Source organism: Tricharina praecox (assembly GCF_024521635.1).
Source record: "Tricharina praecox strain CBS 144465 chromosome Unknown BZA05scaffold_16, whole genome shotgun sequence".
Taxonomy (NCBI): Eukaryota; Fungi; Ascomycota; class Pezizomycetes; order Pezizales; family Pyronemataceae; genus Tricharina; species Tricharina praecox.
In genome coordinates this window covers 738583-762926 of record NW_026250418.1, presented here as the reverse complement: position 1 = coordinate 762926, position 24344 = coordinate 738583, and the positions used below count along the sequence as shown (strand labels likewise).

The window sequence follows — 24344 nt, the reverse complement described above, 5'->3', positions numbered from 1 at the left end:
ACACGGCAGCTGCAGGAAACAGAAGTGTCAATGAGGAAGCTTTAGAGATGTTCACCTGTCGATTCGGTCCCGTGCGACCGAGGCGGACGGCCCCTCACCGCCGCCAGAAGTAGCGCCACATAGCGAGCCAGCGCGAATCGCTGCTCCAACCATATGCATCATCATCACGGGCGGGTCCAACTTCCGTCACGGATGTGGTGTCTACAGCGAAAGTTCACGTCCCGTTTCTAGAGGAATTCCATGTGTAGTCCACAGAGCACAACGCGCATCATATTTCACACCGTCACCGGATCGCATCAAACAGACAGAAACCTCGCTTGCTCCATTCATTGTACAGTAAATCAAATGACAAAACTCCGGCCAGAAATCACAAGACAAATCATCCGATTCACCATCCTCCATCCTCAGCCAATCTTCCGATTCGCGGCTACATGATGGTACAAGGAATCCTACAGCGCGCAAGTCGCAGTCAGCACATGTCTTCGAGTTGAATGGAAGGAGTGCGGAGAGGGAGTAGTTACACGCAGCAGCTGCAATCGTCGCCGCACCAGCAGCCCGCCGTCGGCGGCTTTCCAACGAGTACGCTCGTGGCGCCCGTGAGCGGTGTCTTCTCTCCGTTGTGGTTGACGAGCGCGGTCGAGGCGGCGGTGCTGGAAGGGGTGCACATGGTTTCGTTCGTGTGGTTATTAGGAGGTGGTGGTGGAGTGCGGTTGTGGTGTAAAGTGTGTGTATGTGACGGGGTGGAGATGGAGGGAGGGAAGCTGGATGGAAATATATCTTGCTTGCTTGTTCATGTCGGCCAAGGTCATAACGAGGCGTCGTCAGCGGCCACATCTAAGCCACGATGGATGCCAACATGTAATAACCTAGCTCATGCTCGTCCCGATATACATAGAATGAACGGTTTCGAATCTGTTGCGACTTGCCTCTTTTACATGGAGATTAAGAAAGTCCCCTGGGTAAGAAAATAATTACTTCAATGTGTACCTGTCTTCTGCGTCGGGGCTTGTTGAGCTCGATGAGCTCGATGACGCTTTGCAGAGAACTCGGGACGCAGTTAGGACGACAGCTGTCTGCGTGCGAGCATTCTACGTCACCGACTCGGCTCGGATAACCTCTAGAGCACTACGGGTGTGGCGGCATGTTGAGTGTGTGGCTGTTGTCTTTGTGTGTACGAGCAAGCGCCAGCGCCAGCAAATAAGCATGATCCGGTTTCAGGAATCCCCAATGCAGAGGTAAACCCTGTCATCAAGGCTGTTTCCACCAAAGTGGTGGATCTCGCCTGTGTAGTGGCTCTACCTAGCGTTTCTCTTTCTCCTGATCTCCATATTGAAAATGAGAGCTCTTCTGCGAACTTGGCTGCTATGTGAGAATAAATTTTGATCGCGGGAAGTTCTTTTTGCCGCTTCTTCATTACCGGTATTCGCGTGAGCCTATCGGGACCATTGCGAAGCGCACTGTCCCGGTTCCGTACGGCATCCTGTCTACAGTCTAGATGACTGGCTCGATGCAGCAAGCTATGACCTACTTCACCCGCCCTCCGCCTGGGCACCGGCACGATGTACTCTAACTAGAGCTCACCTGGTACCAAGGAGAAATACCTACACCAATCGCGAGAGTTCTTCGACACCACTTTGAGCTCGGACTGAAGATCAGAGTGACAACACATGATCGGCGAAAAGCAGCCGTCATGCGTTCCGTATCGTATCGGCGGACTCCGGGACGCCCACACAGGGCCGACCTCTCCCTCTCCCTCTCCCCATAACACAAGCCGGATGAAATTTGGATGTCTGCGTCGATTCGTCGTCGTCCACTCACCCTCTTGCCTTGAGCCGATCATGCGATCGCCACCCACCTACCCACCTACCCACCCTGCACGTCCAAACGACAGCCTTAATCCAACGTATCGGCATCTGTATCTCCATGTAGGTGTGTACAGTATCTCAGAAGCACAGCGAATTATATGCAGATCTGAGACCCCATCACGGCGTGCCTTCCCAAAGCTGGCGTTCATCCGAGACCCTTCAGCTGGAAGATTTCTCTTGCCCCGCACACCGCGATAGTTATCATATCAGAATCGCGTAGAGTATGTAGATGAGGAGTACCAGCCACCAAAAATTGTCTCTGGTTAGTTAGACAACTAGAGTACGGTAGTGGGCTGCATGTCAACCAACGGACCAATGCGAGGTTTTGTTGACGCGGAGCCGGCCTGGCTGCCAGCCAACCAGCGCACCACGACATACACGCGAGCGAGACACTGGAGGGGTATATTATCACACAAAGGCCGCCAGTTCGACCGAGCGAAAGAAATCCACATCCAATATCCTATATACATATTCGAAATGTCGACGACACAGCCTTGCGTTATTACCAGCAATCCGGACGTGTCCGGTATCGGGGTTTGTTCCTTCCTTCTCCCCTTCTTTGCAGAGAGAGAGAGAGAGAGAGAGAGGAAATAAAAAAATGCTGATGATGTACTGTTTTGGTGAATAGGTTCGAATCTCAGTATACGTGATGACACTTTTCGCGATCCTCCTCGACATGCTCGGCGACGAGCAGCTTCAGACATGGATGCGCACACGGCTGTTCAAGCGGCTGATCGGCAAGAACCGTTTGCGAGACGACTACAAAGCTTTGCACGACTCATTCCGCAACACGCTGGGAATATCGGGGATAACGATGGTGATGACAGCGATCGTGCAGTCCGGGCTGCAGCAGCTCTCGCTGTTCCACGCAATCTGCCTCATGTTCTACATCCTCCTGATCTTCGTCCCGTTCTTCTTCGGCTGTCTGCGCAACCCGAGCGAGCGCGCCACGATGGCCCTGTATGTCATCGCGAGCCTCGCCTGCGAAGGGTGGATGCTCTACTTCGTGCTGAACGCGGATACGTTCGGCGGCGCGTGCAATGCCGAGGTCTGGGCAGCCACCGCGCAGTATAACGGCCGCGGGATCGATCGCGGCGGGCTCATGGGCGTCACGATCACGCTCATGGTGTTCAGCGTGCTCACGCTCCTATACGTCGCCTTCCCCCGCGCTAAATGCACAAAGAATTTGTGGGAGAAGCGGCAGGCGTTCAAGACTGGCATCGATAGGGCGCTCATGCTCCTCATCTTTGCGTTCTGGGCGTACTTTGTCGTCTGGATCGAGAGCATTATCACGAAGTCCAAGTCGAAGGTCACCGCCGGGGAGGCCGATTGGACCTTTGGCCAGATGCTCGCCATTGCGACCCTGCTCGGCCCGGTGTTTGATTTCATCTCCCTGGTGTATAAGTGGTACCGTGATGAGGATCCGATCGTTGAGCCGGGGATGCAGGGAGGTCCACCCGAGGAGGAGGAGGGGGAGACGGAGACGGAGGATTTCGGGCAGTTGCATCTTACCACGGGAGGATCGAGTAGCGGCGAGAAGTGCAAGGTCGAACAGAGTCCTGTGTGAGATTGTGAGGGTTATTTTGCTGTAAGATGGAGCTTGGAGTTATGGTTGCGGCGTGATCGATGATGTTATGGATTTGGTATGATGTTATGGATTTGGTATGATGTTATGGTGTGTGTATGTTATGGCTGACATGAGTTTATGTATAAAATTTGTAGGAGTTCATATATCTTCATCTTCACTTCGCGTGCTGCACTTCAAACCCCGCTCCACCACCGGACTCACCGTATCATTTACTTAGCTTCCCTAGCCCATCCCCTACCTCCTTCCGCCTTGCCCTCACAATTCCTATACCCTCTACTCTCCATCGTACAGTACCCTTCATTGTCCTCTTTTCACCCAGTCTTTCCAAATCCAACTACACAAGCAAGCCCACCTTCTCCAGGCTTCAGCTCTCTTCCAACGACCGCTGTAACTATGCCCGGAGCTCAATGGAGTACGGTAAGTTACTGACTACTGGGCAGTAGTTTCATGACTATTGCTTGCATCTATGCCTGGTGCAACCCCTCACCGGAGGCGTTCAGCTTCTATATCTAGCTTAACAATTCTCAGTTGACAAAATTGCACATGGGGCTAGATGCGGGTGATTATCTATGATTGCAGCAGAGTGGCCGTCTACCTACAACAATCCATTCACTGTCGTGAGGGCAATGATAGCAACCACACTGTCACATCTACCTTCCTTCACTCACTTAACATATCGGCCCATAGAATTGGCCCTCGACGGCCACCCCAGGTCACGGCCTTCGTCCTTCGGCTTACCGTTCAAATGGCCATGGGACTGTTGAATTCGATCGATTGGACGAGACGGGCGAATTCGATACGGCGAGCTGATTGCTACATGGGGTCATTGGAAACGGAATACGTCTTTTGGTGGTTGTTTCTGCTAACTATTCCCTGTTGCTTGATCTGTATTGTATCAATCTCCATTCCCAACTCAGTACTTATATTATTCCTCTTACCGTACCTCATCTTTACATGCTGCTATCATTCGATATGGTAGTCAGCATCGGTCACCCGTCTCCAGTTCTACATTTGACCCGCCACGCGCAGCCTTACAACTTGACCTCACATTAATTCCGGCCTCCATTTCCTCCCAAGCCATCCACACCTCTACATACACATCTCGATTACTGCCTCTCGCACTCGCCCAACGCTAGTGCCCTCAGGGTCTTCTCACCTTCCGTTCTCGACACCGCCGCCCTTCGCCGGTCCGAAAAACAAACATCGATCTCCAATTGGAGCGGACCGTCATGCGGGTAGATCGTTTGTGCAACACTGCAAGCCGCTAGTCACTGCCAGCGGATGTTTCACTTCTGGCATGATGCAGTGGGCCGGCGCCTCCAGCTGCGGAACGTCGCTGCGGAGAATGTACTATACATAACTGCGGTCCAGCTCCCGGCTGGGAGCTGTATGCGCGTCTACGCCACCGCTTCCCGTACAAAGAAAATCTGCTGGATACTACACATTGGGAGTGCAGTATGCTGCAACTATCCAATCACTGCTTATTGGTCAACAAAGGCTGCGGAATGCGGAAGCAATCACTACCACCGAGAGGGGTAAAGTAACCTGCCTGCTATAAGTACACACCCAATCTCCAACCGTCGTCCCAGTATCTACATACTACACAAATCTACCCGCCATGGCCTCACCAACTCCTCTGGATCTCCCCGGACCCAGCGTCGCCCTGCTGTGCGCCAACACTGCTTCCTGCAGCAACCGCGCAAAGAGTGCCTGCGGGGGATGTCAGCTCGTAAAGGTATTCCATGCCCCCCTCATTGGCACAACCCCCTCGCAGAAACATTATCCGGTGCTGACTGTTTCCAACAGTACTGTGGCAAGCCCTGCCAAACCGCGCACTGGCCAACCCACAAGCCCGACTGCAAGTCGAAGCTCCACAAGGATTCCTGGGATCCTGAATGGTTTACTAGCGGTCGTACGCCCACGTTTATCGTGGGTGAGAATGAATCGATACATGAAACATGCGGGTTGAACAAATACCTTTGGGGCAATACGCCGGCTTTCGATCATGTAAAGCTCGAGAAGAACGAGGGGACGCAGTGGGGGAAGCCCTTGGATCTAATGTTCGCTGGTGAGCAAGCAGCGGCTGGTTTGGTGGTGGTGGTGCGAGTGCTTCACTGACGGATGCAGCGTCTGGAGATCTCAGGAACGTCATCGTCACCATCAACAGCCTGCCCGAGGCCTACCCGAAGCCGATCAATGTTGTGATCAACGACCGCGACATGCACATCACGCTGCGGAATCTCCTGTTGCTACTCACGTTCGCGGCCTTCTCCCCCGCCGAGTCGGCAGAGATGGCAATCCACCTCTGGTATTCCGCCAAGCTGCCAGCCGTGGCCCTCGAATCACTGCTTCACTGCTTTTCCGAGCAGCTCCAGAAAATCAAAACACACATGTCTAAAGCGCCCGGGGCTGCGGGAACAGTGCTGCTCTCTACGACGCTCACGTTGGGCAAAAAATCGAAGCTGCATGCCGTGATGCCGAGGTCGTACTGGAGCGAGTTGTTCGGTATCTTGGAGTTTCGGCTGGGACCAGAGGAGGCTGAGAGGAGCAGGAATGCTGTCATGATGAGTTCGGATCGGCTTGATAACCGTGAGAGACATCTTGTTGTTATTCCTCCGCATTCGAGATTGCCGATGATGCGGGCTCGTACGGATGGCTTGTTACTCCCCTTTGGGGCGGATAAGAGCAAGTTTACGGAGACCAATATGTCTGTCGCTTCCTGATCTACTGACGAACTCCAACTAACGGAGCTGATCAGAACTCTCCATGACATCCACGGCAGCGGCTGGCTCCTCAACGACTGCATGGAACCCCTGAGCAGCTGGGACGTCCCCTCTGTCCTCGCCACCGGCGCCGCCCACGATGTTCCGAAGAACGACACGTACGGAGCGCTATTCTTCCACCTGCTGGATCACTTCACGACCTTCTCGACGCGGCTGCAGCAGGGCACCATCAACTTCACGCTCCTCACCGTCGATGCGCGCAAGCTCCCACCCGCCCTCGCTGATTCTCGCAAAAAGCACGGCCTCACGCGCTTCGACCGCATCGACGTCTCGAACATCACCGACCTCTGCTGGGTTGGGCTCCCGGACACACTTTCCCTCCTCGGCCCACTACTAAAACTCCCCTCCGAAAACCCCCACGCCACACTCCTAAGCCTCTTCCTCAACTACCACGCCAGCGCAATAAACACGCAGCTCAACGCCGCCGAGGCCCGTGCCGCCAGGAATCTGCTCCGCGACACCATGCGCCCCCTGCGCGGCAGGTACGATCCGCAAGTGGTGCGGTACACGGCCCAGCAAAGCCTGTTCCGGGACAACGACAAGCTGTGGGCAGCGTACATACGCAAACATGAGTTCCGCGAGGCGGCTGCGCGCGCGGGTATGCAAATGCGCGATGCGGGGAGGATCGTGGAGGCTACCCCGTTCAAGTTGGATACGAAGAGGGGAAAGGATCAGGTGCTGAAACAGCTGGGGCTCCAGGAGTTGGCACATTTGTCGGGCCATGAGAGATATGTTGAGTGGATTCGTGAGGGGTAGTGGGGGACGCTGGGGATGGATGTGGGATACCTACTTATTATCTAGCTTATCTGAAAGCAATTATCTATAGCGGGTCATTTGCTACCTAGAACGTCAGACATCTGAATAAATCGGGATTCGGCCAAACCTGAGGTTACGGCTAAATACGAGTGACAAAACAATGATCGAGTTGCCTTTGAGCGCATATTGCTGAGCCGTGGCTGGGAATAGTATATGGCACTATGTAGTACCGTATACACGTCTGGGGAAGCCGTACGCCCTCCTCCAGATGGATGTACATGCCGTATTCACTCTTCAAAAAATCCGGCGAAAGAGCTAACTCGAGTGATCGATCTTGGAGATCGATTTGCATAGGTGGTAGGTACATAGCAGTGGTCTTGATAGCGAGCTAAACGACTAGAACCGCCAGCTCGCCGCATAGGTAGCCCTTTAATCAGCACGTTGGAACTTGGGGTCCCGGCCCGTCCTGCAGCTACTTAGTTCGAGTATTACATATGTCCTCTCAAGTAACTGACGTTGGCTCGTCTGACGCCTCAAGCAGGTAACTAATCTGCCGCGGCGGGTATCGAATACCTAGAATTACATAAGTGGTGCACCTCCTTAAGCGCCATGGCTGGGTGGATGCGTGGCCGGGTGGTCGGGTTGATGATGTAATGGTGACATTCTCGAATACATATTCGGCTTGTATGTGTCGTACAGAAGGCGAATTCAACACCGCCACCCGCCATCGTCGTCGTGCGGATTCTGGCGCTGTGAAGTCTGTTATTCGAACATTTGGTCGTTATACATACGAAGTCCATCCGTTGCACGAAAGCAGAGTCCACGATCCGGTATCAATACCGGAAGGTGTCAGTCACCAAGAAACGACTCGGGACGAACGAGTAGAGAAAAGCCCGCCTCAAGAATTTATCAGCGTTCTCACCAGTACGGCACTGCTCCTTCGAATCTAAAAAGATCCGGTATACCCTCGATCTTCGACGCCGCAGAGAAAGCACGTCTCGATGCCTTTGTTACCCGCGGCTCCCGTACCTACTCGTCGTCTCAGCTGGGAGGAATCTGTATTGAAATGGGCTATGCCTGCGATCCTAAGACAGTAAGACAGTTCGAGACGCGAATGGGGTATCACGAACGGGTGCATACCGAGAAAGAAGTTCCATCTCAAACCTGACAACAGACGAGTAAGTATTTCAATCACTCGCAGCGTTGTCAGCGTCGCTAAGAGGCCTGCGCTTATTCCTCGGGACAACCACATCGGAGTTCGGCAAGGACCCTGACCATCCGCTGCACGCCATTTAACCGGCGTTTACCCGCCAATCAGATGCGCGCTGAAGTTGCGTTTTTGTAGGGGGCGATGGCGTGCTCAACCACGGCCGGGATCTCGCCATTTTTTCTCCAGCTTTGACATAACAGCTTTACAAAGCAAACGAAGATCGACTCTGGGGAAGGGGAATCTTCGGCAAAAGCAAAACAAAATGACCTCTGGGAGATGGCTAAGCTCATCTGCACTCTTCTCCCCCCTACATACACATACAGCTTCTGCTTCTGCGGCAAAGAAAAAAAAAAAAACTGGACAACGCGCCGCCGCCGGAGCCTAGCAAACTTTTTCTTAAGGACGTGGTTTTAGGTCCCAGAAAAACATATTCAATCCCTCTCCCCGTACGCCTGCTAAGCTCTCTCCTCCTCCTTAAGCTGGCTCCCTCCGGTGTAGACTCCCTCCCTCCCCCTCCTCCTCTCTACCGCTCCTCCTCTTTCACCTCCCTCGCCGCCTTGAATCCTCCCTCCCACATTCTCTTTCAAGACGTCATGCCTCACTCAGAAGCCGGAACTCCACCAGTATCTCAGTTTCAGCTGCAAGAGGAGGCACTGAAGGAGACCGAGAAGCACCCCAATGGCGTCGAGACACCGGTAGAGAAGATCTCGTCGGTCTTTCCCTTCGGCATTCCCGCGAGCATCGGCAGCATAAACGGCACCGGATACACGACGGCACAGACTCTCGTCGAGCAGGTTGCCTACACCCTCTCTGACCGCCTCTTCACCTACTCCCCCGAGACCTTCAACCTCGACGATGCCGTGAAGCTGTGGTCTTCCAAGGGCCAGGCCAACGGACGCGGAAATGTCACATCTGTCGAGCCCATGGAGACCCGGTTAGGCGCTGCCAATGTGCTCTTGGGTTACATCTTCGGCTCGGACACTACGGCGAAGAAGGAGGTTGCGCAGAGCATCATTGCGTCGAGCGCGACCCTGACCTCGATGCGCTCGGCCATCGACCAGCTTGCGCTGATCTATTCCATGTCCTCGCCGTTTGTGGCGCACGTAGCCGCCGTCGACTACGAGGTCTCTTCCGGAAAGCTGGTTTCCGACTACGTTACCGCTGTCACTGTTGCCCAGGAGACCGGCGCGGGATTGATCTCGAGCTTCTCCCCCTACGAGGCGCAGCACATGGCCCTGTTCGCGACTTTGGCCGCAACTGTGCTTCCTACCGTCCACATTTACGACGGTGTCAGGGTTGCCCGGGAGACCACCAAGGTTGTGGACGTTCTCGACCAGACCGGACTCCAGGGTGTGTTCGAGTCCATCTCTGGCGAGAAGCAGGACGGCAAGAAGGACCAGGCCACCAGGATGAACAAGATCCTCCGCAGTCTCAATGCGGAGCTTGGAACCGCCTACAGCTTCTTCGAGTACGAGGGACACGAGGAGCCGGATGCGGTTTTGGTTGTTTTCGGATCCGTCGAGTCTTCCCTGGCCACCCAGATCGCGGCTTCTCTGGCCAAGGGCGGTGAGAAGGTTGGTGTGATTGCTGTCCGTGTTTACAGGCCCTTCTGCGAGACCGCGTTCCTCGAGGTGCTCCCCAAGAGCGTCAAGCGTGTCGCCGTCTTGGGCCAAGTCCTCAACGAGCTTGCAGTCAACGATACCACCGTGAGCTCAGCACTCTTCACCGATGTCGTTGCCGCCATCACCATGTCCGATGTATGGAACCTTGCTCCCCCGATCGTCGACGTCAAGTACGCCCGCGAGCACACCTGGTCGCCAAAGGAGTTCGCCTGGATCTTCGACCAGATTGCGCGCAAGCCCACCGTCTCGATCGCTATTCCCGAGGATGCTTTGACCGCCGAGGCCACCACCCTGGACTCGTTCGTGACTTTGGCAGAGGACTCCACCGCTCGCCAGTACACTTTCTGGAACGGTGACGACGCGTCATCAGCCCCCGCGGCGGCCGTCGTCGCCAAGGTCCTTGCCGGCGGAAACAGCTCTGTTTCCTACTCAGCGGTGTACGACAACTTTGCCATCGCCGGCACATTACAGAGCGAGATCCGCATCAGCAACAAGGCTGTTGACGCGCCTTTCCACGTCGAGGGTGCTGATCTCTCGTTTGTCGGTGACCTCCAGCTCCTGAAGAGTTACGATGTCGCGGCCACCACCAAGATTGGAGGAACTGTCATCGTCAAGGCTACCATCAAGACCGAGGACATCGAGAAGAAGCTCCCGGCACCTTTCCGCAAGCAGATCGTCAAGAAGAACATTAACCTGCTTCTCCTCGATGTTGAGGCTGCCGGCGAGTCCGTCTCTCCTGCCGTCGAGAATGCGTTGGTGCAGCTCGCCTTCTTGAAGGCCGCGGGCATCCATGCCTCCCTCATAAAGCTCTCCACCTTCAACCAGGATTCGGAGGCTGTTCACGCCGCTGCTGCTGCCGTCGAGAAAGCTCTGATTAAGGTCGAGGTCGCTAAGGAGTGGGCCGACTTTGTCGCCGAAGGTGAGGTTGCTGTCCTCGCAACCATCCCCAAGGCCAACTCCTTCACCGTCAACGATGAGAAGCACTATGAGGAGCCCCCATCGATTCTCAAGTCAACTCAGTCTGCCGCCCAGGCACTCTCCTTCAAGGAGGCCTACAGCGTCAAGTCCTCCCTCCGCCCCGACCTCGGCGTCAACAACTTCATCGTCAAGGTCCAAGAGAACAAGCGTCTCACTCCCGCCTCGTACGACCGCAACATCTTCCACATTGAGTTCGACCTCACTGGAACCGGTCTCACCTACGATATCGGAGAGGCTCTCGGAATCCATTCCCAAAACGACACCGGCGACGTCAACGAGTTCATCGCGGCCTACGGTCTCAACGCTGACGACCTGGTTGAGGTTCCTTCCCGTGACGACCCTGAGATCCTTGAGGTCCGCACCGTGTTCCAGGCGCTGCAGCAGAACGTAGACATCTTCGGTAAGCCTCCGAAGAAGTTCTACGAAGCTCTCGCTGAGTTCGCCACCGATGCCGACGAGAAGAAGGCTCTCCTTGCTGTCGCCGCCCCCGAGGGCGCCGCCGACTTCAAGCGCAACGCCGAAGTGGACTTCGTCACCTTCGCCGACCTCCTCCTCGACCACCCCTCCGCACACCCCGCGTTCCCCGACCTCGTTAAGATCGTTGCACCCCTCAAGCGCCGCGAATACTCTATCGCCTCCTCGCAGAAGGCCCACCCCAACGCCGTCCACCTCCTGATCGTTGCCGTGAACTGGACCGACCCCCGCGGCCGCGACCGTTGGGGACACGCCACCCGCTTCCTCTCCCGCCTTTCTATCGGCGCCGAGATTGTCGTCTCCGTCAAGCCCTCGGTGATGAAGCTCCCCACACAGTCGACCGCACCCCTGATCATGGCCGGACTGGGAACTGGTCTTGCGCCCTTCCGCGCCTTCGTCCAGCACCGTGCCTGGCAGCAGGAGCAGGGTCTCGAGATCGGCCCCGCCCTGCTGTACATGGGTTCGCGCCACAAGAGCCAGGAGTACCTGTACGGAGAGGAGTGGGAGGCGTACGTCGACGCTGGTGTTGTCACCCTCCTGGGCTGCGCGTTCTCACGTGACCAGAAGGAGAAGATCTACATCCAGGATCGCATGCGGCAAAACCTGGTCGAGATCCGTGAGGCGTACCTCGAGCAGGAGGGTAGCTTCTACCTGTGTGGTCCTACCTGGCCCGTTCCTGATGTTGCCGCCGTCCTGGAGGAGGCGATCAAAGAGCACGCTGTGGCCAAGGGACAGAAGGTCGATGTTGGACACGCTATGGAGCAGCTGAAGGAGGATGGCAGGTACGTTTTGGAGGTGTACTAAGTGCAGTGTTTGGGTCTGTTTTTTTTGTTTTGTTTTGTGTTGTTCCGGAGATTTGTATTGGTATCGGATTGGATTCTGTGGATGCGTGTGGTTGCGTGTGGTTTGCTTCTAGATTTCTGGGGTTTTGTACAGGATTACTGGTTTGGTGAAATGAATGGGTTTACGATTACATACGTGTCAATTGGTTCGCGTAACTTGGTTGTTGCTGGTGAATGGAATTCTGAAATGCCGTTTGGCGTGCTCATACCGGTATCAATCCAACTTGTGTCGTCCTGCTGCTACGTACTTTGGTTTATCCGTACTTAGCCGTGGCAATCGTGTCCTAATGGGCAGTGACGGCATAGATCCCCACTGGCCAGTGGTGAGTGATATTTGCACTTTCGGAGCATCCCATGCAGGACGATCTTCACCCACGCCCTGGGTATTCCTACCGCCCGGTGTCCATCGGAAAAATTCTGCAGCAACTCATCGCCAAGTGGCTGGAAACGCTGGAAGATGTTCCAATTCCCAGAGGTTTCTGATCCACTCGCCAAGCAGGACGGCCTCTGCGGCACTCCCGAGCTCCCACACCACACCGGAACAATGTTGCAGATATTCCCATTCAGAACCGCGATCCAAGAACATACCCCACGGAAGTGCCTCATCGCAAGGGCGGAGCACTGATCCCCGTCTTGTACAGACACATATGTACAAACGGAGACGCCGAAGACCGCAGCAGCGACAAAGCGACAACCAAGGTTCTCGCTGATCTCTGGCCCGGCCCGCAGCCGGCCGCACGTTTTTCCGCGCCGTGCTCGCACAAGGTTCCTACCTATCCCCGTCGCATATTGCTCCGACACGCAGTAGTGCCGGTGGCACTTACACCGAGCGAGCACCGCACCGGCTAAACAGACTTGCAGCCTGCGGCGCGGGGCAGGCAAGCCTAAGTTGCAACTTGCAACCCCTCGCCCCGCCATCCATCGCTATATATAAAGTGCCCCATCGAGCGGAGATGGATTCATATTCTATTCTACAGTTCAGCGAACAGAAACACAATACCGCATAGTTAGCAATGGCTTCGACTTACTCCGCCTCCATCACCCTCAACACCGGTGCGAAGATCCCCGCCGTGGGACTCGGCACCTGGCTCAGTGCTCCCGGAGAGGTCCGGGAGGCCGTCAAGGCCGCTCTGCTGGCTGGATACCGCCACATGTATTGCCCCTCCTCCCCCCTCCCCCCCTCTCCCCCATTTCCACCAGCCATAAACAAGCACAAACTGACACCCCACCAGCGACGCCGCCGCCATCTACGAGAACGAAGCCGAAGTCGGCGCCGGAATCAAAGACTCCGGCGTTCCGCGGGAGGAGATATTCCTCACGAGCAAGCTATGGAACAACAGCCGACTAGCAGCGGACGTTCCGCTGGCGCTCGAGGAGTCGCTCAAGAACCTCGGCACGTCCTACCTAGACCTGTACCTGATCCACTGGCCGGTGAACTTCGCGTCGGGCGCGAACCGGTTCCCGCAGGACGCCACGGGCAAGATCGCGCTGGCCGATATCCCCATCGCTGAGACGTGGAAGGCCATGGAGGACCTCCTGGCGACGGGCAAGGTCAAGGCTATTGGGATCAGTAACTTTAATAAGAGGCGCATCGAGGAGCTGCTGCAGACCGCGAAGGTCACGCCTGCCGTCAACCAGATCGAGGCTCATCCCTGGCTGCAGCAGCACGAGCTTATGGCGTACCTCAAGGAGAAGGGTATTCATGTTACTGCCTACTCGCCGCTGGGAAACAACATCTACGGCAAGGCTAGAGTCCTGGACGATCCGGCTATCAAGGCTATCGCCGAGGAGGCGGGCACGAGTGTGGCGCAGGTGTTGATTGCGTGGGCTGTGGCTAGGGGGACAAGTGTTGTGCCGAAGAGTGTACACGCCGACAGAATCGCCAGCAACTTCAAGCGTACGATTTCCATCCCCATTACCTCTACTTCAAATACTGACGGAAGAATAGCAATCGTGCTCTCAGAAGAGGCAAAGAAGAAGCTGGACAGTCTCGACAAGAACCAGCGGTACAACGACCCCATCGAGTGGGGCTACGATGTGTTTGACCTGCACAAGGAGGAGGAGCTCGTGACTGCCAGCGACGAGTACGCTAATTCGCACCCGCTGAAGTAAAATGGGGTTTCTCTGCCTGCCTGTCTGTACTTGACTGTAGCTAGGGATTAGGAGCAATGGAACTTGTGACTTGTCTTCTACAGATGGAATCTTCTTCGTGAATTGTGAATCGTGAATGTGTGAGCCTGGTTTAAGGTTGTCTTCGGTTAAGCTGGTAAGCGAGGGGCAAGCCCGGGTATTTTTACGCGATGTCGCGGGGTGTCACTCAAACCTCGAGTGATCTAGCATGAGTATCTAGCCTTCATGATGTCGCGATTTCCTCCTTGCAAGACGACCGGAAGCTTTCCTTGTCTGGATAGTATTGGATACTTATCCTCTCGTCATGAATAGGTAGATATGTACATACACACCTAGTCATTCGATTACAACGCCGCCTCAGCCTTCTCCAACTCCCCCCTCACCGCCTTGATCACAACGGCATGCAACCCCTTCGGCGCGGCAACAACCCCTTTATTCGCCGACAGCGTGCGTCCAATCGAGAAATCCAGTGGCTTGCCGTACGCATCCGTGACAATTCCGCCGGCCTCCTCAACCAGCAGCTTGCCCACGGCATGATCCCAGATCTTCTCCTGATACGTCTTCGAGGTGGGCAGGCGCAGGTAGACATCGCCATCGCCGCGCGCGATGCTGCCATACTTCGCCTGCGAATCCATTCGCACGCTGGGTTTCGTGATCCCGAGCGCCGCAACTATGTTCGCCTGCTGGCTGTGCGACGAGTGCCCCGCCTCGACGCCCTCGCACGTGCTGGCGGCGGTGATGTCTGTGAGCGCGTTCATGTGCACGGGTACACCCTCGGCGGAGAGCGGTGAGGAGAGGGGCTTCATCGTTGAGCCCTCGCCCTTGGTGACGGAGAAGAGGACGCCCCGGGGGCCCGAGGGGTTGGACGGGTCCACGAGAAGGTTGGGACACGCCAGCGCCCCGGTTACTACCTCCCCATCCACCATTAGTGCCAGACACACGGCGTACTGGTCACCGCGGAGGAAGCCCTTGGTCCCGTCTATAGGATCCAGCGCCCAGATGCCTGCAGCCCATCTAGGTATCAGTATTCACCCCCGCTCTGGTCTGGGGAAGAGGGTCACAAACGGCCCTTGTTCCCTCCCATGCTGTTGCCGCGGTCAATCAGCGACATCATCTCCTCAGCATCCTTGATACTGCCGATGTCGCCCGAGAGCTCCGTGCTGTCCTCGACCGCTTTCCGCGCAAGATTCCAGACGAGGTCACGGGTATGCGAGTCTTGTCGTAGCACGTCGGCGTCTTCTTCGCCGACTACGACATCGTTGGGGAAGGCGTGCAGGACGGCGCCAATTACGATGGATTGTGCGCCAAAGTCCGCGACTGCGAGTGGTTAGTAAGGAATGCGGTAAGGCTAGCCGTACATTGGGCTCACAGACTGGTTACGGGAGATTTGTCCTCCTTGGTGACGGTGCCCTTAACCTGCGAGTGGTAGACACTGTCGGTGAGAAGAGATGCGCGCCGGCATGCCAGCTCGGCGATTCGGCGTTCGTGGGCGTAGAATGACATTGATCTGGCGAAGCTAGGAAACCGGCGGAGAAGACGGAGTAGACGTATGGTGGGTGATTGGGCTATGGAATTGGCACAATGGCGGGGTTGTTTATGGCGGGGGATTCTTCTGCAGACAAGGACCCGCTATCAGATGAAACTTTCTATCTAATCCATCTTATCAATCAATCACCCTTATCTATCCGACATCACAGCCACCACAACAACAATGGGAAACCAAAAGAAGTTCGTTCTTCGCTTGAGACACACGGAAATGTCAACACACCATTCCGCAGCCAACACACGCAGCTCAGCCCCTTCTCCCGGCGCCTCCTGCTATATCGTCTTCAGCCCTGCGTTACTCTTCTCCGTAATTTTTACAACCTCTTCGTTCCCGACATCATAATGCTATTCTCGACCAAACGAAAATGGGACAAGCTCATGAATGCCGCGCCGAAGCCGGCGCCGACCGTGACCACCACTACTACCGCAACAGCGGTGGCAGCCAATACCACCTCCGAACCAATCTCGCCCACTCCCTCCTCAACGCTCACTGTACGGACATCCTCTCGCATCCCAGTGGACCCCAAAAAGCGGCGCGTCGACGAAGCCGAAATCACCTCGCCCACGAAATTCAGTATCCGCGCAGTCTCACCCTCGGGCTCCGTGCGCTCCACACGCTCGACCGTTCTCACGACCACAACAGACAGCAAAGCGCATGGGACGTACGCGCCGTGGGACCGCGACGCATTCCTGGACCGCCTGAAATCATACCGCTTCGTCGATAAGTGGAGTGCGAAACCGACGGTGGTGAATGAGGTGGCGTGGGCCCGCCGCGGATGGGTCTGCTTCGATAAGAACCGCGTGAGATGTAATACCTGCCGTGCGGAACTGCTGGTCGCCGTCGAGCTCGACGATGAGCAAACTGAAGATGGCCGGGCGCTGGTGGATCGCTACGGCGCTATGGTGGTCGAGGAGCATGATGAGAGCTGTTTATGGAGGAGGAAGGGGTGTGATGGTAGGTTTGATAGCGGGATTCGATTATGGGAGAGCGCGGTGCTGATCGGTCGCAGATACTATTTATAGGTTGAACCTCTCGAAAGCGTCGATTGCGCGACCGGCGTTTGCGGCGAGGTATACTACGTTGGTCAAGATCAGGAATGAGATTCCGCCGTCTATCTCATACCCCGAGGATGTCGAACCGGCGGCGCTACATTATCCCTCGGAATGCATGGAAGAGGGCCCAATTTTCGAGACTGCAGCGATGCTAGCGCTGTTTGGTTGGAGGAACGACGATCCGGGGATTCCAAGTCTGGTGTCGTGCTCGGCATGCTTCCGACGCCTTGGGCTGTGGCTTTTTAGAAAGAAGACCGCGGAGAATGGCACGGAGGAGGACGAGGCGAGTGTCTGCAGGTTGGACTTGGTCGGGGAACATCGTGATGTAAGTCCTCGAGCATTGCTTGGCCGGAAGGGAAGCTAATGGGCGAAGTATTGTCCGTGGGTCAACGCCGCTTCACAAGGTAAAGAGCCCGGATGGTGCACGATGCTGCGTGTCCTCAAACAACCATCAAGAGGAGTTTCCGGAGCGGCGAGTGTCTATAGTGTAGCCTCGGTTGCCTCCACCCACTCTCACGAACTGACCAATGAAGAACGGGACGCCGAGGATAACAGCAAGCTACAGAAACTACGGCGGCTTAAGACTTTGTACTTTGGCAAGAAGAAGAGGGAGGTCAAGAAGGTTGACAAGGAGAAGGAGAAGGAGGCGGAGACGGTGCCAACGACACCATCTTCAGAGAAGGATTGAGAGCATGAGTAACTACAGCATAACACTTTGTATTTTGTATTGCGGCGTTTTCGGAAATAGTTGGATTCTTTTGTACTGTTGACTCTGTTATCCTGGCCTTCGTCTTATACCCAGATATCTCCATGAAATTGGTCCATTGGACTCTTCCACTTTAATTTAACCTCTCGGGATCCGATCCGCTCCCTCCACGTGACATCATCCCCCACACGGCTAGCGTAGCTTATCCAACCGAGCCGCATCTCTGGTGTTTCACAAAAGCTTCTCATTCACCGTCAAGACCTCCATGGACTCGACTCGGTCATAGCTTGATGGAAACCGACTGGCAGGAGGTTCGTACCTTCCTATCCCCTCCCTTGAGCTTGCTTGCGATTCCTAACCGTGTCCTGATGTGTGTGTGCGCGTATATAGATTCACCGGGCTGCCCCGCTCCAACAGCTCGGGCAAGTGCCCCTCCAGGCGACGGCACTTGCCTTCGACACGAACGCGGAGTTACTTTGGTTGGGGACCGATCAGGTACACTAGGACATGGGGGAGTATCTGCGGGATGTGGAGTGCTGAGTAGAGCAGGGCTATGTCTCGTCGTTCAATGGTGTCGAGCTGCGACGATACACGAGCTATCGCGGTCACAACTCTTTGATTCCCGCCGAGCGCCCCGTCAGACAGCTACTATTCGCCGACCGCGGTGTCGTATCGCTCGCGGCGAAGAGTCTGCATATGTCGACGCGTGGTGGCCCGGCGTCGTGGCATCTACAGTCAGTCTTTCTTTCCTGGAGGGCTACGGGTGCACGGTTGCTGATGGTGATTGTGCGCGCAAGAGATGAAAGGTTTATGAATTTGACGAGCATGGCGTTTACGAGTCGGGGGACGTCCGAGATCTTGGTTGGAGGCGGTCAGCTCCAGATGTATACGATTAATCTGGAGAGAGGGACTGTGGGAACGGAGGTGTGTGTGTGTGTGTGCGCGATGGACGGGTGTGAGTGTGTGTAGATGCTGACTGGCTGTGTAGATATCGTCGGACGAGGACGTGAAAGTCATGAAGCGAAGCTCGAGGCACATCATCACCGGTTCGTCGAAAGGCCATATCCGCTTGCTGGATATGAACTCGTTCAAAGTCGTCAAGCAGTTCGATCACGTCCATAACGGAACAATATTGGATATGGATACACACGATAATGTTCTCATTACATGCGGCTATAATTTGAGGTGATTATCTATGGGGATGATGGTGGTGGTGGTGGTGGTGGTGGTGGCGGATGCTGATGTGTGTGGGCTGGTATTAGACACGGAAATTTTATCGTCGATCCTCTCGTCAAGCTTTTCGATCTCCGAATGCAAAAGGCCCTGCCACCGGTCTCGTTCCCGGCCGCCTCTTTCATCCGAATGCACCCAAAGATGACTGCCGCCGCTATCATCGGCTCGAGCAGTGGGCAGTTTCAAGTGGTGGATGTGATGAATCCGAGTGCTATGAAGATCTATAATGCTAGTGTCAACACCTTCGTGACAGCTATGGACCTCTCGCCGAGCGGTGACGTCTTGTCGATAATGGATGCCGAGGGAATCGTGCAGATGTGGAGCTCGATGGGAAAGAGGAACTTCACAGAGTTCGGAAACCCGGTCGAATGGCCAGATCCACCAACTCGAACGGTGGTCCCGATTGGTGAAAACACGTGGGTATTCTGTTCCCGTGACGATATGACTGCTAAGACTGGTAGAGACCATTGAACATGATCGGTATGCCGTATTTCAACGAGCCACTGCTGTCGAACTGGGATCCGCACATGATATTCGAAGTGCCTAAGCAGCCTCAACAGCGCATTGACCCGGACACTCTGGCGGCAACATCAGTCTCTGGATATGCGCCATTCCACAAGAGACATCCACGGAACTACGTCGAGAGAACCAGAGGAGCTGAAAACACGGGAATCGTACCGGCACCCAAGTTTCTAAGTCAGCAGGCTCGCAATAGGAACGCGAGAGGCTCCGATGCAAGTGCCGAAAGCAAGATGATGTATGGTGACGATTCGAAGAGGCAATTCGAGGTCCCGCCCATGTACAAGAAGCTCGAGATCAAGTATAGTAGATTCGGTATTGAGGACTTCGACTTTGCGTGAGTTGTCTGTTCACTCATACGAGCTATTGGGGAAAGCTAATTGGACGCAGGTTCTACAACGAGACGAAATTCTCCGGGTTGGAGACCAACATTCCCAACTCTTACATGAATCCGCTACTGCAGATGTACAAGTACACTCCGCGATTGCGTAACGTAGCCCTATTCCACGCAGCGACTGGGTGTACGGTGGAAGACTGTCTGCTTTGCCAGATGGGCTACCTTTTCGACATGCTCGAGAAAGCGAACGGACTGAACTGCCAGGCCACCAACTTCCTTAAAACGCTGAGCTCGTCGCCTAACGCAGCCCGACACGGAGTCTTGGAGGAAGATTCGTCTAGTTCGGGATCGTTGACTATGATGATGCCGAGTCTGAACAGGTTCCTCCTGGACCAGGCGATCTTCGAGAGGCAGAAGGCGACCCAGATGTTGCAGTGGCAGAATCCGGAGGACGTAGATCTTTCCCAAGTCCTGATGATCAAAGCGACGAAGAGACAGTCGTGTATGATCTGTCATAAGGAGAGCAGGACTATGGGGGACACCGTCACAACGGATCTCATATACACACCTAAGGTATTTACTCCGCCGGTACTGTTACTCCCTCGGGATTCCGGAACTGACATCAGTAGCCGCCCCTGGGAAACAAGACACTGCCCTCATTCGCGCAGACAGTACGACAGAGCATTCAGGTGGAAAACACCCACAAGGGCTGGTGCGACAGATGCAAGAGATACCAGAACCAGCACACGCGGAAGTCTATCACCAAGCTTCCCGACATCCTCACCTTCAACGCGACGACGTCAGATAAAGGATTGGGTGTTGCCAAAGACTACTGGTCAACGCCCGGATGGCTACCAGACGAGATTGGACTGACGCTTAACAACAAGCTGCTCAATGTTTGGCAGGGTGAGGATCTGAAGAGAGTCGCTAAGAGGACTAGCGAACAGGCGGACCTCAAGATTTACGAACTTGTGGGCTTTGTGGCAGAAGTCAAGGAAGAGGATGAGAGAAGGAAACATATGGTGTCCTTCATCAATGGTGGGTTTCCTCCGTCTGACTAGCAGTTAAGCTAGAGCTCACATGCAAACAGTTGAAGTGTCGAAGGAAGGACGGACAGGGGACGAATGTAACTGGCATGTGTTCAACGACTTCCTGGTCCGGCCAGTCACAAAAGAGGAAGCAATGGATTTCACGCCGAAGTGGAAGATGCCGTCTGTCCTCTGCTTCCAGCTGAAGTCGGACCGCAGCATCATCGACAACTCGTGGAAAGATCGGATCGATACTCGTCTTCTCTTCGAGGACTTCAACTACCTCGGCATGCCCCGGCGGGAAGAGCAAACCGTGCTCCTCAGGCCTGAGGAAGTCCCTACAAAGGGCACACTCGTCGCCCTGGACGCCGAGTTCGTCTCGCTCCAAAAAGAAGAGAACGAGGTGAAGGCCGACGGTATGAAGGTAATAGTGCGTCCTAGTCGTCTAGGACTTGCCAGAGTGTCGGTACTTAGAGGCCACGGGGAACAAGAAAGTGTCCCTTTCATCGACGACTACATTGCCACACGCGAGCCGGTTGTGGACTTCCTCACGGAGTACTCGGGGATTCATCCAGGAGATCTGGATCCTCTCTCAAGTAGACGGGCGCTGGTCAGTCTCAAGGTTGCTTACAAGCGCATGTGGATCCTTCTGAACCTCGGGTGCACATTCGTCGGACACGGATTACTCCAAGATTTCCGAATAATCAGTACCTCCCTCCTCACCCCTACTCATCCCCGCACCTACTAATTATCCTAGACATCCACGTTCCGCGCGACCAGGTGATAGACACAGTCGATCTCTACGCCCTCCGCAACTCACAGCGCAAGCTCTCTCTCCGCTTCCTTGCCTGGGTGGTGTTGAGCGACCACATCCAGACGGAAACGCACGACTCAATCGAGGACTCTAGGACCGCCCTACGGTTGTACCGGAAGTACCAGGAGTATGTGGATGCCGGTGTGCTTGAGGAGGTGTTTGATAGCATATACCAGGAGGGTCTCAGGAGTGGGTTCAAGCCGCCAGTGTTGGTGACTACAACGACAGCGGTGGTCACTACGATGTCTACGTTGGTGACTACATCGTCTGCGTTGGTGCCTACAACGTCTGCGTAAGAAGGAATGGGTGTATAATAGGAGGTGTCCTTTTGTGTTGATACAGCCTTATTGGTTTGTCGTTTTTCGGTCCTGTCTGGTTTTTGCTGTGGTGGTGGTTGCACCGTTTAGGCTGCAGTAGCGAGTGATTGCACATCGGTGCTCCGAGCAGTGCGGAGTGTGTAGACTTCAGTACAAACACAAAGTCTAGTAATATGAATGTACCGAAGTAGCTTCTGAATGTAGTTGTCCTTGCGAACCCAACAGCTGCCACTTTGTCAACTCCTTTAAGTTGATTCAATCCCATCCCCTCCCCTTTCATCCGCGCCTCTCCTGTCTTCTCTCCCTCGTCCTCTGCCGCCTGCAAGTACTTAACCCCCTAGTGTCGCCTACACGTCCGCGCCACGGGTACGGGTACGGGGTACATGCTTTCACGCCTCACGCAACAGCGCAAGCGCAAACCCAGCTGCCTAACTCAGTCCGATCCAATCGCAACAGACTTCTCCACCACCACACACGTACCTCTCCACACACTCTCCCCCAACCACACAACCCCATCCGCCACGCCCATCACCACTACCACCACAACCACCACCACCACCACCACCACAACCGCATACCACGAACTACGGAGGAAACAATCACGACATGTCTGAAGCAGCCGCCGCAGCAGCTCCCCACTCTGAGCGAAAACCTCACGCGCACCACAAGCAATTCGTCGTGTCCCGACACCACCATGGCAACCCGCGAGTCCCCAGTTTCGGCCGCGGGCTCAACAAACTCGGCGGCGGCGCCACCGCCACCACTACTAACACTACCACTACCACGACAACTACAGAGAAGGGCGAGCGGGGCGAGCGGGGAGGGGAGAAAGGGGAGAAGAGCCGGAAGAAGACCGCCTTCGAGCTCGGCTCCGTGGGCAGCGAGAACGGGGGCGGCGATGAGGACTTCGAGGCGGCAGAGGGAGACGGCGGAAGGGGGGGCGGTGGCGGGGAGGCACCACCGATCACACGGACCGATTCCTCCGGCGGCCACGGCAAGATGCAGCGGACGGACTCACGTACCGCGCTACAGCGTAACCCGTCAACCGCCGCACTGACCAAATCCTCCAGCACCCGCAGCCTGGACCGCGAGGCGCGGCGGCACCGCGCGGTGGGCGCCGCGCGCAAGGGCACAACTCTGCACGAGCGCCAGCGCTCCAAAAGCGGCGACCGCAAGAAGACCACGAAGCTCACACCACCACCGCCGCCCCCGCCCCCGCCCCTTCCAGTCGACGTAGAGATCGAGCTCCCGCCGTCCCCGCCGCCCAACGACTCCACGGCCATCATCTCTCACGGCGGCGGCGGCGAGCGCCCGCCGACCCCGCCGCTAACCTCGCGCTTCACTGCGTCCCCGTCGAGCGCCGCATCCGCACACCCGCTCCGCCGCAGCGACAGCGCATACTCGATCGCGCCGGCGAGCCGCACGCAGCAGAAGCTGTGGCTGCAGCGCGCGAGCGTCGCAAGCCCGCCCGCTACCCCCACCGCCGCAAACCACCACTATCATAGCCACCACATCGCGCTCCCCGCCGCCCTCGAAAAGGAGTTCGACCGTGTCGCGCGGGAGTACATGAATGTGCGGCGCTTCAAGAACCCGCTGCTCGAGGCGATTGAGCGCGTGCCCCGCCGCGGCGTGCCAGGCCCCAATAAGCCGCTGCAGCAGGAGGGCGTCACCCTGGGCCTCAGTAGGAGCCTGCAGGAGGGCAGTGGGAGGAAATTGATGCGCGGCCAGGGCGAGAGCGGGAGTAGAGACGACCTGGGCGTTAGTGGGGCCGTGCCGGAAGCCGAGATGGTGCTGGAGCGCATGTGGAGGCGCGAGGGCACCATCGTAAGTCACGAGTAATGTTTCTGTTCTGTCTGCCTGGGTGTTTCCTGCTTTTTTGTTTTGTTTTATCTTTTAATAAGGGTTTTTCTGTTTGTTTGTTGCGTGGGGCTTGCGTTGTATCTTTTTTCTTCTTTCTTTTAAGCTCGGAATGGTTTGTTTTGTTTGTTTTGCTTCGTGCGTGGCATTTGTATATTAGTTACTTCTTACTTACCGAACTGGATGGATGGATTATGGTTACGACGGGGCTTTCCTTTCCTTTCCTTTCCTTTCCTTTGGTGAATTGTTTCCAGCGATTGACTACCTACTAGACTTGACCAGAATCCCCCATCGTCATCGTCATTTCGAGCCCGAGCCAATAGTTTAGTAGAGTAAAGTACAGTAGTAAATCTATCCACAACACAAAGAACAGAGAGAGAGAACAGGATACCGTAGAACCTTGTCGTGAGAATGTAATGTAAGACGCGCAGGTGTGAAAGCAAACGGGCACATCACTTTTGAAGCAAGCATATGAAAGGAAAAAGGAAAAAGGAAAAAAAAAAGGAAAGAAGTATGAAAGTAAAAGAGAAATCCGCAACTCCACAAGAAACACAAGAAATGCGATGAAAAACGTTCATTGCAGCAACATGAGAAAAACGAAAGAAAAAAAAGAGCAAATTAACGGCTACTATTAGGATTGTCCCTCTAAGCAAGCAAGTAAGAAGGAAGTGGATCCGCTGGTGTAGC

At 55.4% G+C, this 24344-nt stretch overlaps 9 protein-coding genes across 9 annotated transcripts; 7 read left to right on the top strand and 2 right to left on the bottom strand.

Annotated features, from left to right (window-relative positions):
• Positions 1 to 50: 50 nt before the first annotated feature.
• Positions 51 to 1158, bottom strand: BZA05DRAFT_401855 (uncharacterized protein). Its single transcript, XM_051484038.1, has one exon. It carries the CDS (start codon positions 832 to 834, stop codon positions 202 to 204), a length of 633 nt encoding a protein of 210 aa, XP_051338539.1. The 5' UTR covers positions 835 to 1158; the 3' UTR covers positions 51 to 201.
• A 1184-nt stretch (positions 1159 to 2342) lies between these two features.
• BZA05DRAFT_419686 (uncharacterized protein) lies at positions 2343 to 3432 on the top strand (the record flags this gene model as incomplete). Its single annotated transcript, XM_051485604.1, has 2 exons — positions 2343 to 2399; positions 2494 to 3432. The coding sequence occupies 2 exons, from the start codon at positions 2343 to 2345 to the stop codon at positions 3430 to 3432; spliced, it is 996 nt and encodes a 331-aa protein (XP_051338538.1).
• A 1320-nt stretch (positions 3433 to 4752) lies between these two features.
• Positions 4753 to 7115, top strand: BZA05DRAFT_79442 (uncharacterized protein). Its single transcript, XM_051488643.1, has 4 exons — positions 4753 to 5188; positions 5260 to 5521; positions 5581 to 6160; positions 6212 to 7115. The coding sequence occupies exons 1-4, from the start codon at positions 5072 to 5074 to the stop codon at positions 6990 to 6992; spliced, it is 1740 nt and encodes a 579-aa protein (XP_051338537.1). The 5' UTR covers positions 4753 to 5071; the 3' UTR covers positions 6993 to 7115.
• A 1528-nt stretch (positions 7116 to 8643) lies between these two features.
• BZA05DRAFT_79429 (uncharacterized protein) lies at positions 8644 to 12292 on the top strand. The gene has a single exon (XM_051488641.1). It carries the CDS (start codon positions 8796 to 8798, stop codon positions 12078 to 12080), a length of 3285 nt encoding a protein of 1094 aa, XP_051338536.1. The 5' UTR covers positions 8644 to 8795; the 3' UTR covers positions 12081 to 12292.
• Positions 12293 to 12995: 703 nt separating this feature from the next.
• Positions 12996 to 14293, top strand: BZA05DRAFT_474885 (NADP-dependent oxidoreductase domain-containing protein). Its single transcript, XM_051488156.1, has 3 exons — positions 12996 to 13271; positions 13351 to 14015; positions 14067 to 14293. Exons 1-3 carry the CDS (start codon positions 13132 to 13134, stop codon positions 14228 to 14230), a joined length of 969 nt encoding a protein of 322 aa, XP_051338535.1. The 5' UTR covers positions 12996 to 13131; the 3' UTR covers positions 14231 to 14293.
• Positions 14294 to 14422: 129 nt separating this feature from the next.
• BZA05DRAFT_401841 (uncharacterized protein) lies at positions 14423 to 15844 on the bottom strand. The gene is made up of 4 exons (XM_051484037.1): positions 15622 to 15844; positions 15314 to 15565; positions 14581 to 15251; positions 14423 to 14521 (listed from the first exon to the last, which is right to left on the bottom strand). The coding sequence occupies exons 1-3, from the start codon at positions 15749 to 15751 to the stop codon at positions 14593 to 14595; spliced, it is 1041 nt and encodes a 346-aa protein (XP_051338534.1). The 5' UTR covers positions 15752 to 15844; the 3' UTR covers positions 14423 to 14521; positions 14581 to 14592.
• A 136-nt stretch (positions 15845 to 15980) lies between these two features.
• Positions 15981 to 17668, top strand: BZA05DRAFT_401838 (C3HC zinc finger-like-domain-containing protein). Its single transcript, XM_051484036.1, has 3 exons — positions 15981 to 16748; positions 16804 to 17171; positions 17220 to 17668. The coding sequence occupies exons 1-3, from the start codon at positions 16136 to 16138 to the stop codon at positions 17532 to 17534; spliced, it is 1296 nt and encodes a 431-aa protein (XP_051338533.1). The 5' UTR covers positions 15981 to 16135; the 3' UTR covers positions 17535 to 17668.
• Positions 17669 to 17797: 129 nt separating this feature from the next.
• Positions 17798 to 21988, top strand: BZA05DRAFT_401837 (ubiquitin carboxyl-terminal hydrolase-domain-containing protein). Its single transcript, XM_051484035.1, has 11 exons — positions 17798 to 17863; positions 17943 to 18047; positions 18102 to 18286; positions 18350 to 18476; positions 18541 to 18737; positions 18815 to 19201; positions 19249 to 19641; positions 19695 to 20214; positions 20271 to 20679; positions 20732 to 21376; positions 21427 to 21988. Exons 1-11 carry the CDS (start codon positions 17843 to 17845, stop codon positions 21777 to 21779), a joined length of 3342 nt encoding a protein of 1113 aa, XP_051338532.1. The 5' UTR covers positions 17798 to 17842; the 3' UTR covers positions 21780 to 21988.
• Positions 21989 to 22023: 35 nt separating this feature from the next.
• BZA05DRAFT_454790 (uncharacterized protein) lies at positions 22024 to 23988 on the top strand. The gene has a single exon (XM_051487527.1). It carries the CDS (start codon positions 22407 to 22409, stop codon positions 23637 to 23639), a length of 1233 nt encoding a protein of 410 aa, XP_051338531.1. The 5' UTR covers positions 22024 to 22406; the 3' UTR covers positions 23640 to 23988.
• The last annotated feature ends 356 nt before the right edge of the window (positions 23989 to 24344 follow it).

Bases quoted from the DNA above. Each gene is read 5' to 3' on its own strand.
- BZA05DRAFT_401855 (XM_051484038.1), bottom strand. From the start codon at position 834: ATGTGGCCGCTGACGACGCCTCGTTATGACCTTGGCCGACATGAACAA.
- BZA05DRAFT_79442 (XM_051488643.1), top strand. From the start codon at position 5,072: ATGGCCTCACCAACTCCTCTGGATCTCCCCGGACCCAGCGTCGCCCTG. The intron at 5,189-5,259 runs GTATTCCATGCC...TGTTTCCAACAG, and splicing joins GGGGATGTCAGCTCGTAAAG to TACTGTGGCAAGCCCTGCCA. The intron at 5,522-5,580 runs GTGAGCAAGCAG...TGACGGATGCAG, and splicing joins CTTGGATCTAATGTTCGCTG to CGTCTGGAGATCTCAGGAAC.
- BZA05DRAFT_79429 (XM_051488641.1), top strand. From the start codon at position 8,796: ATGCCTCACTCAGAAGCCGGAACTCCACCAGTATCTCAGTTTCAGCTG.
- BZA05DRAFT_474885 (XM_051488156.1), top strand. From the start codon at position 13,132: ATGGCTTCGACTTACTCCGCCTCCATCACCCTCAACACCGGTGCGAAG. The intron at 13,272-13,350 runs GTATTGCCCCTC...ACACCCCACCAG, and splicing joins CTGGCTGGATACCGCCACAT to CGACGCCGCCGCCATCTACG. The intron at 14,016-14,066 runs GTACGATTTCCA...ACGGAAGAATAG, and splicing joins AATCGCCAGCAACTTCAAGC to CAATCGTGCTCTCAGAAGAG.
- BZA05DRAFT_401841 (XM_051484037.1), bottom strand. From the start codon at position 15,751: ATGTCATTCTACGCCCACGAACGCCGAATCGCCGAGCTGGCATGCCGG. The intron at 15,566-15,621 runs GTCTGTGAGCCC...AACCACTCGCAG, and splicing joins GGACAAATCTCCCGTAACCA to TCGCGGACTTTGGCGCACAA. The intron at 15,252-15,313 runs GTTTGTGACCCT...GATGGGCTGCAG, and splicing joins CATGGGAGGGAACAAGGGCC to GCATCTGGGCGCTGGATCCT.
- BZA05DRAFT_401838 (XM_051484036.1), top strand. From the start codon at position 16,136: ATGCTATTCTCGACCAAACGAAAATGGGACAAGCTCATGAATGCCGCG. The intron at 16,749-16,803 runs GTAGGTTTGATA...GATCGGTCGCAG, and splicing joins GAGGAGGAAGGGGTGTGATG to ATACTATTTATAGGTTGAAC. The intron at 17,172-17,219 runs GTAAGTCCTCGA...TAATGGGCGAAG, and splicing joins TGGTCGGGGAACATCGTGAT to TATTGTCCGTGGGTCAACGC.
- BZA05DRAFT_401837 (XM_051484035.1), top strand. From the start codon at position 17,843: ATGGAAACCGACTGGCAGGAG. The intron at 18,738-18,814 runs GTGATTATCTAT...GGCTGGTATTAG, and splicing joins ACATGCGGCTATAATTTGAG to ACACGGAAATTTTATCGTCG. The intron at 21,377-21,426 runs GTACCTCCCTCC...TAATTATCCTAG, and splicing joins CCAAGATTTCCGAATAATCA to ACATCCACGTTCCGCGCGAC.
- BZA05DRAFT_454790 (XM_051487527.1), top strand. From the start codon at position 22,407: ATGTCTGAAGCAGCCGCCGCAGCAGCTCCCCACTCTGAGCGAAAACCT.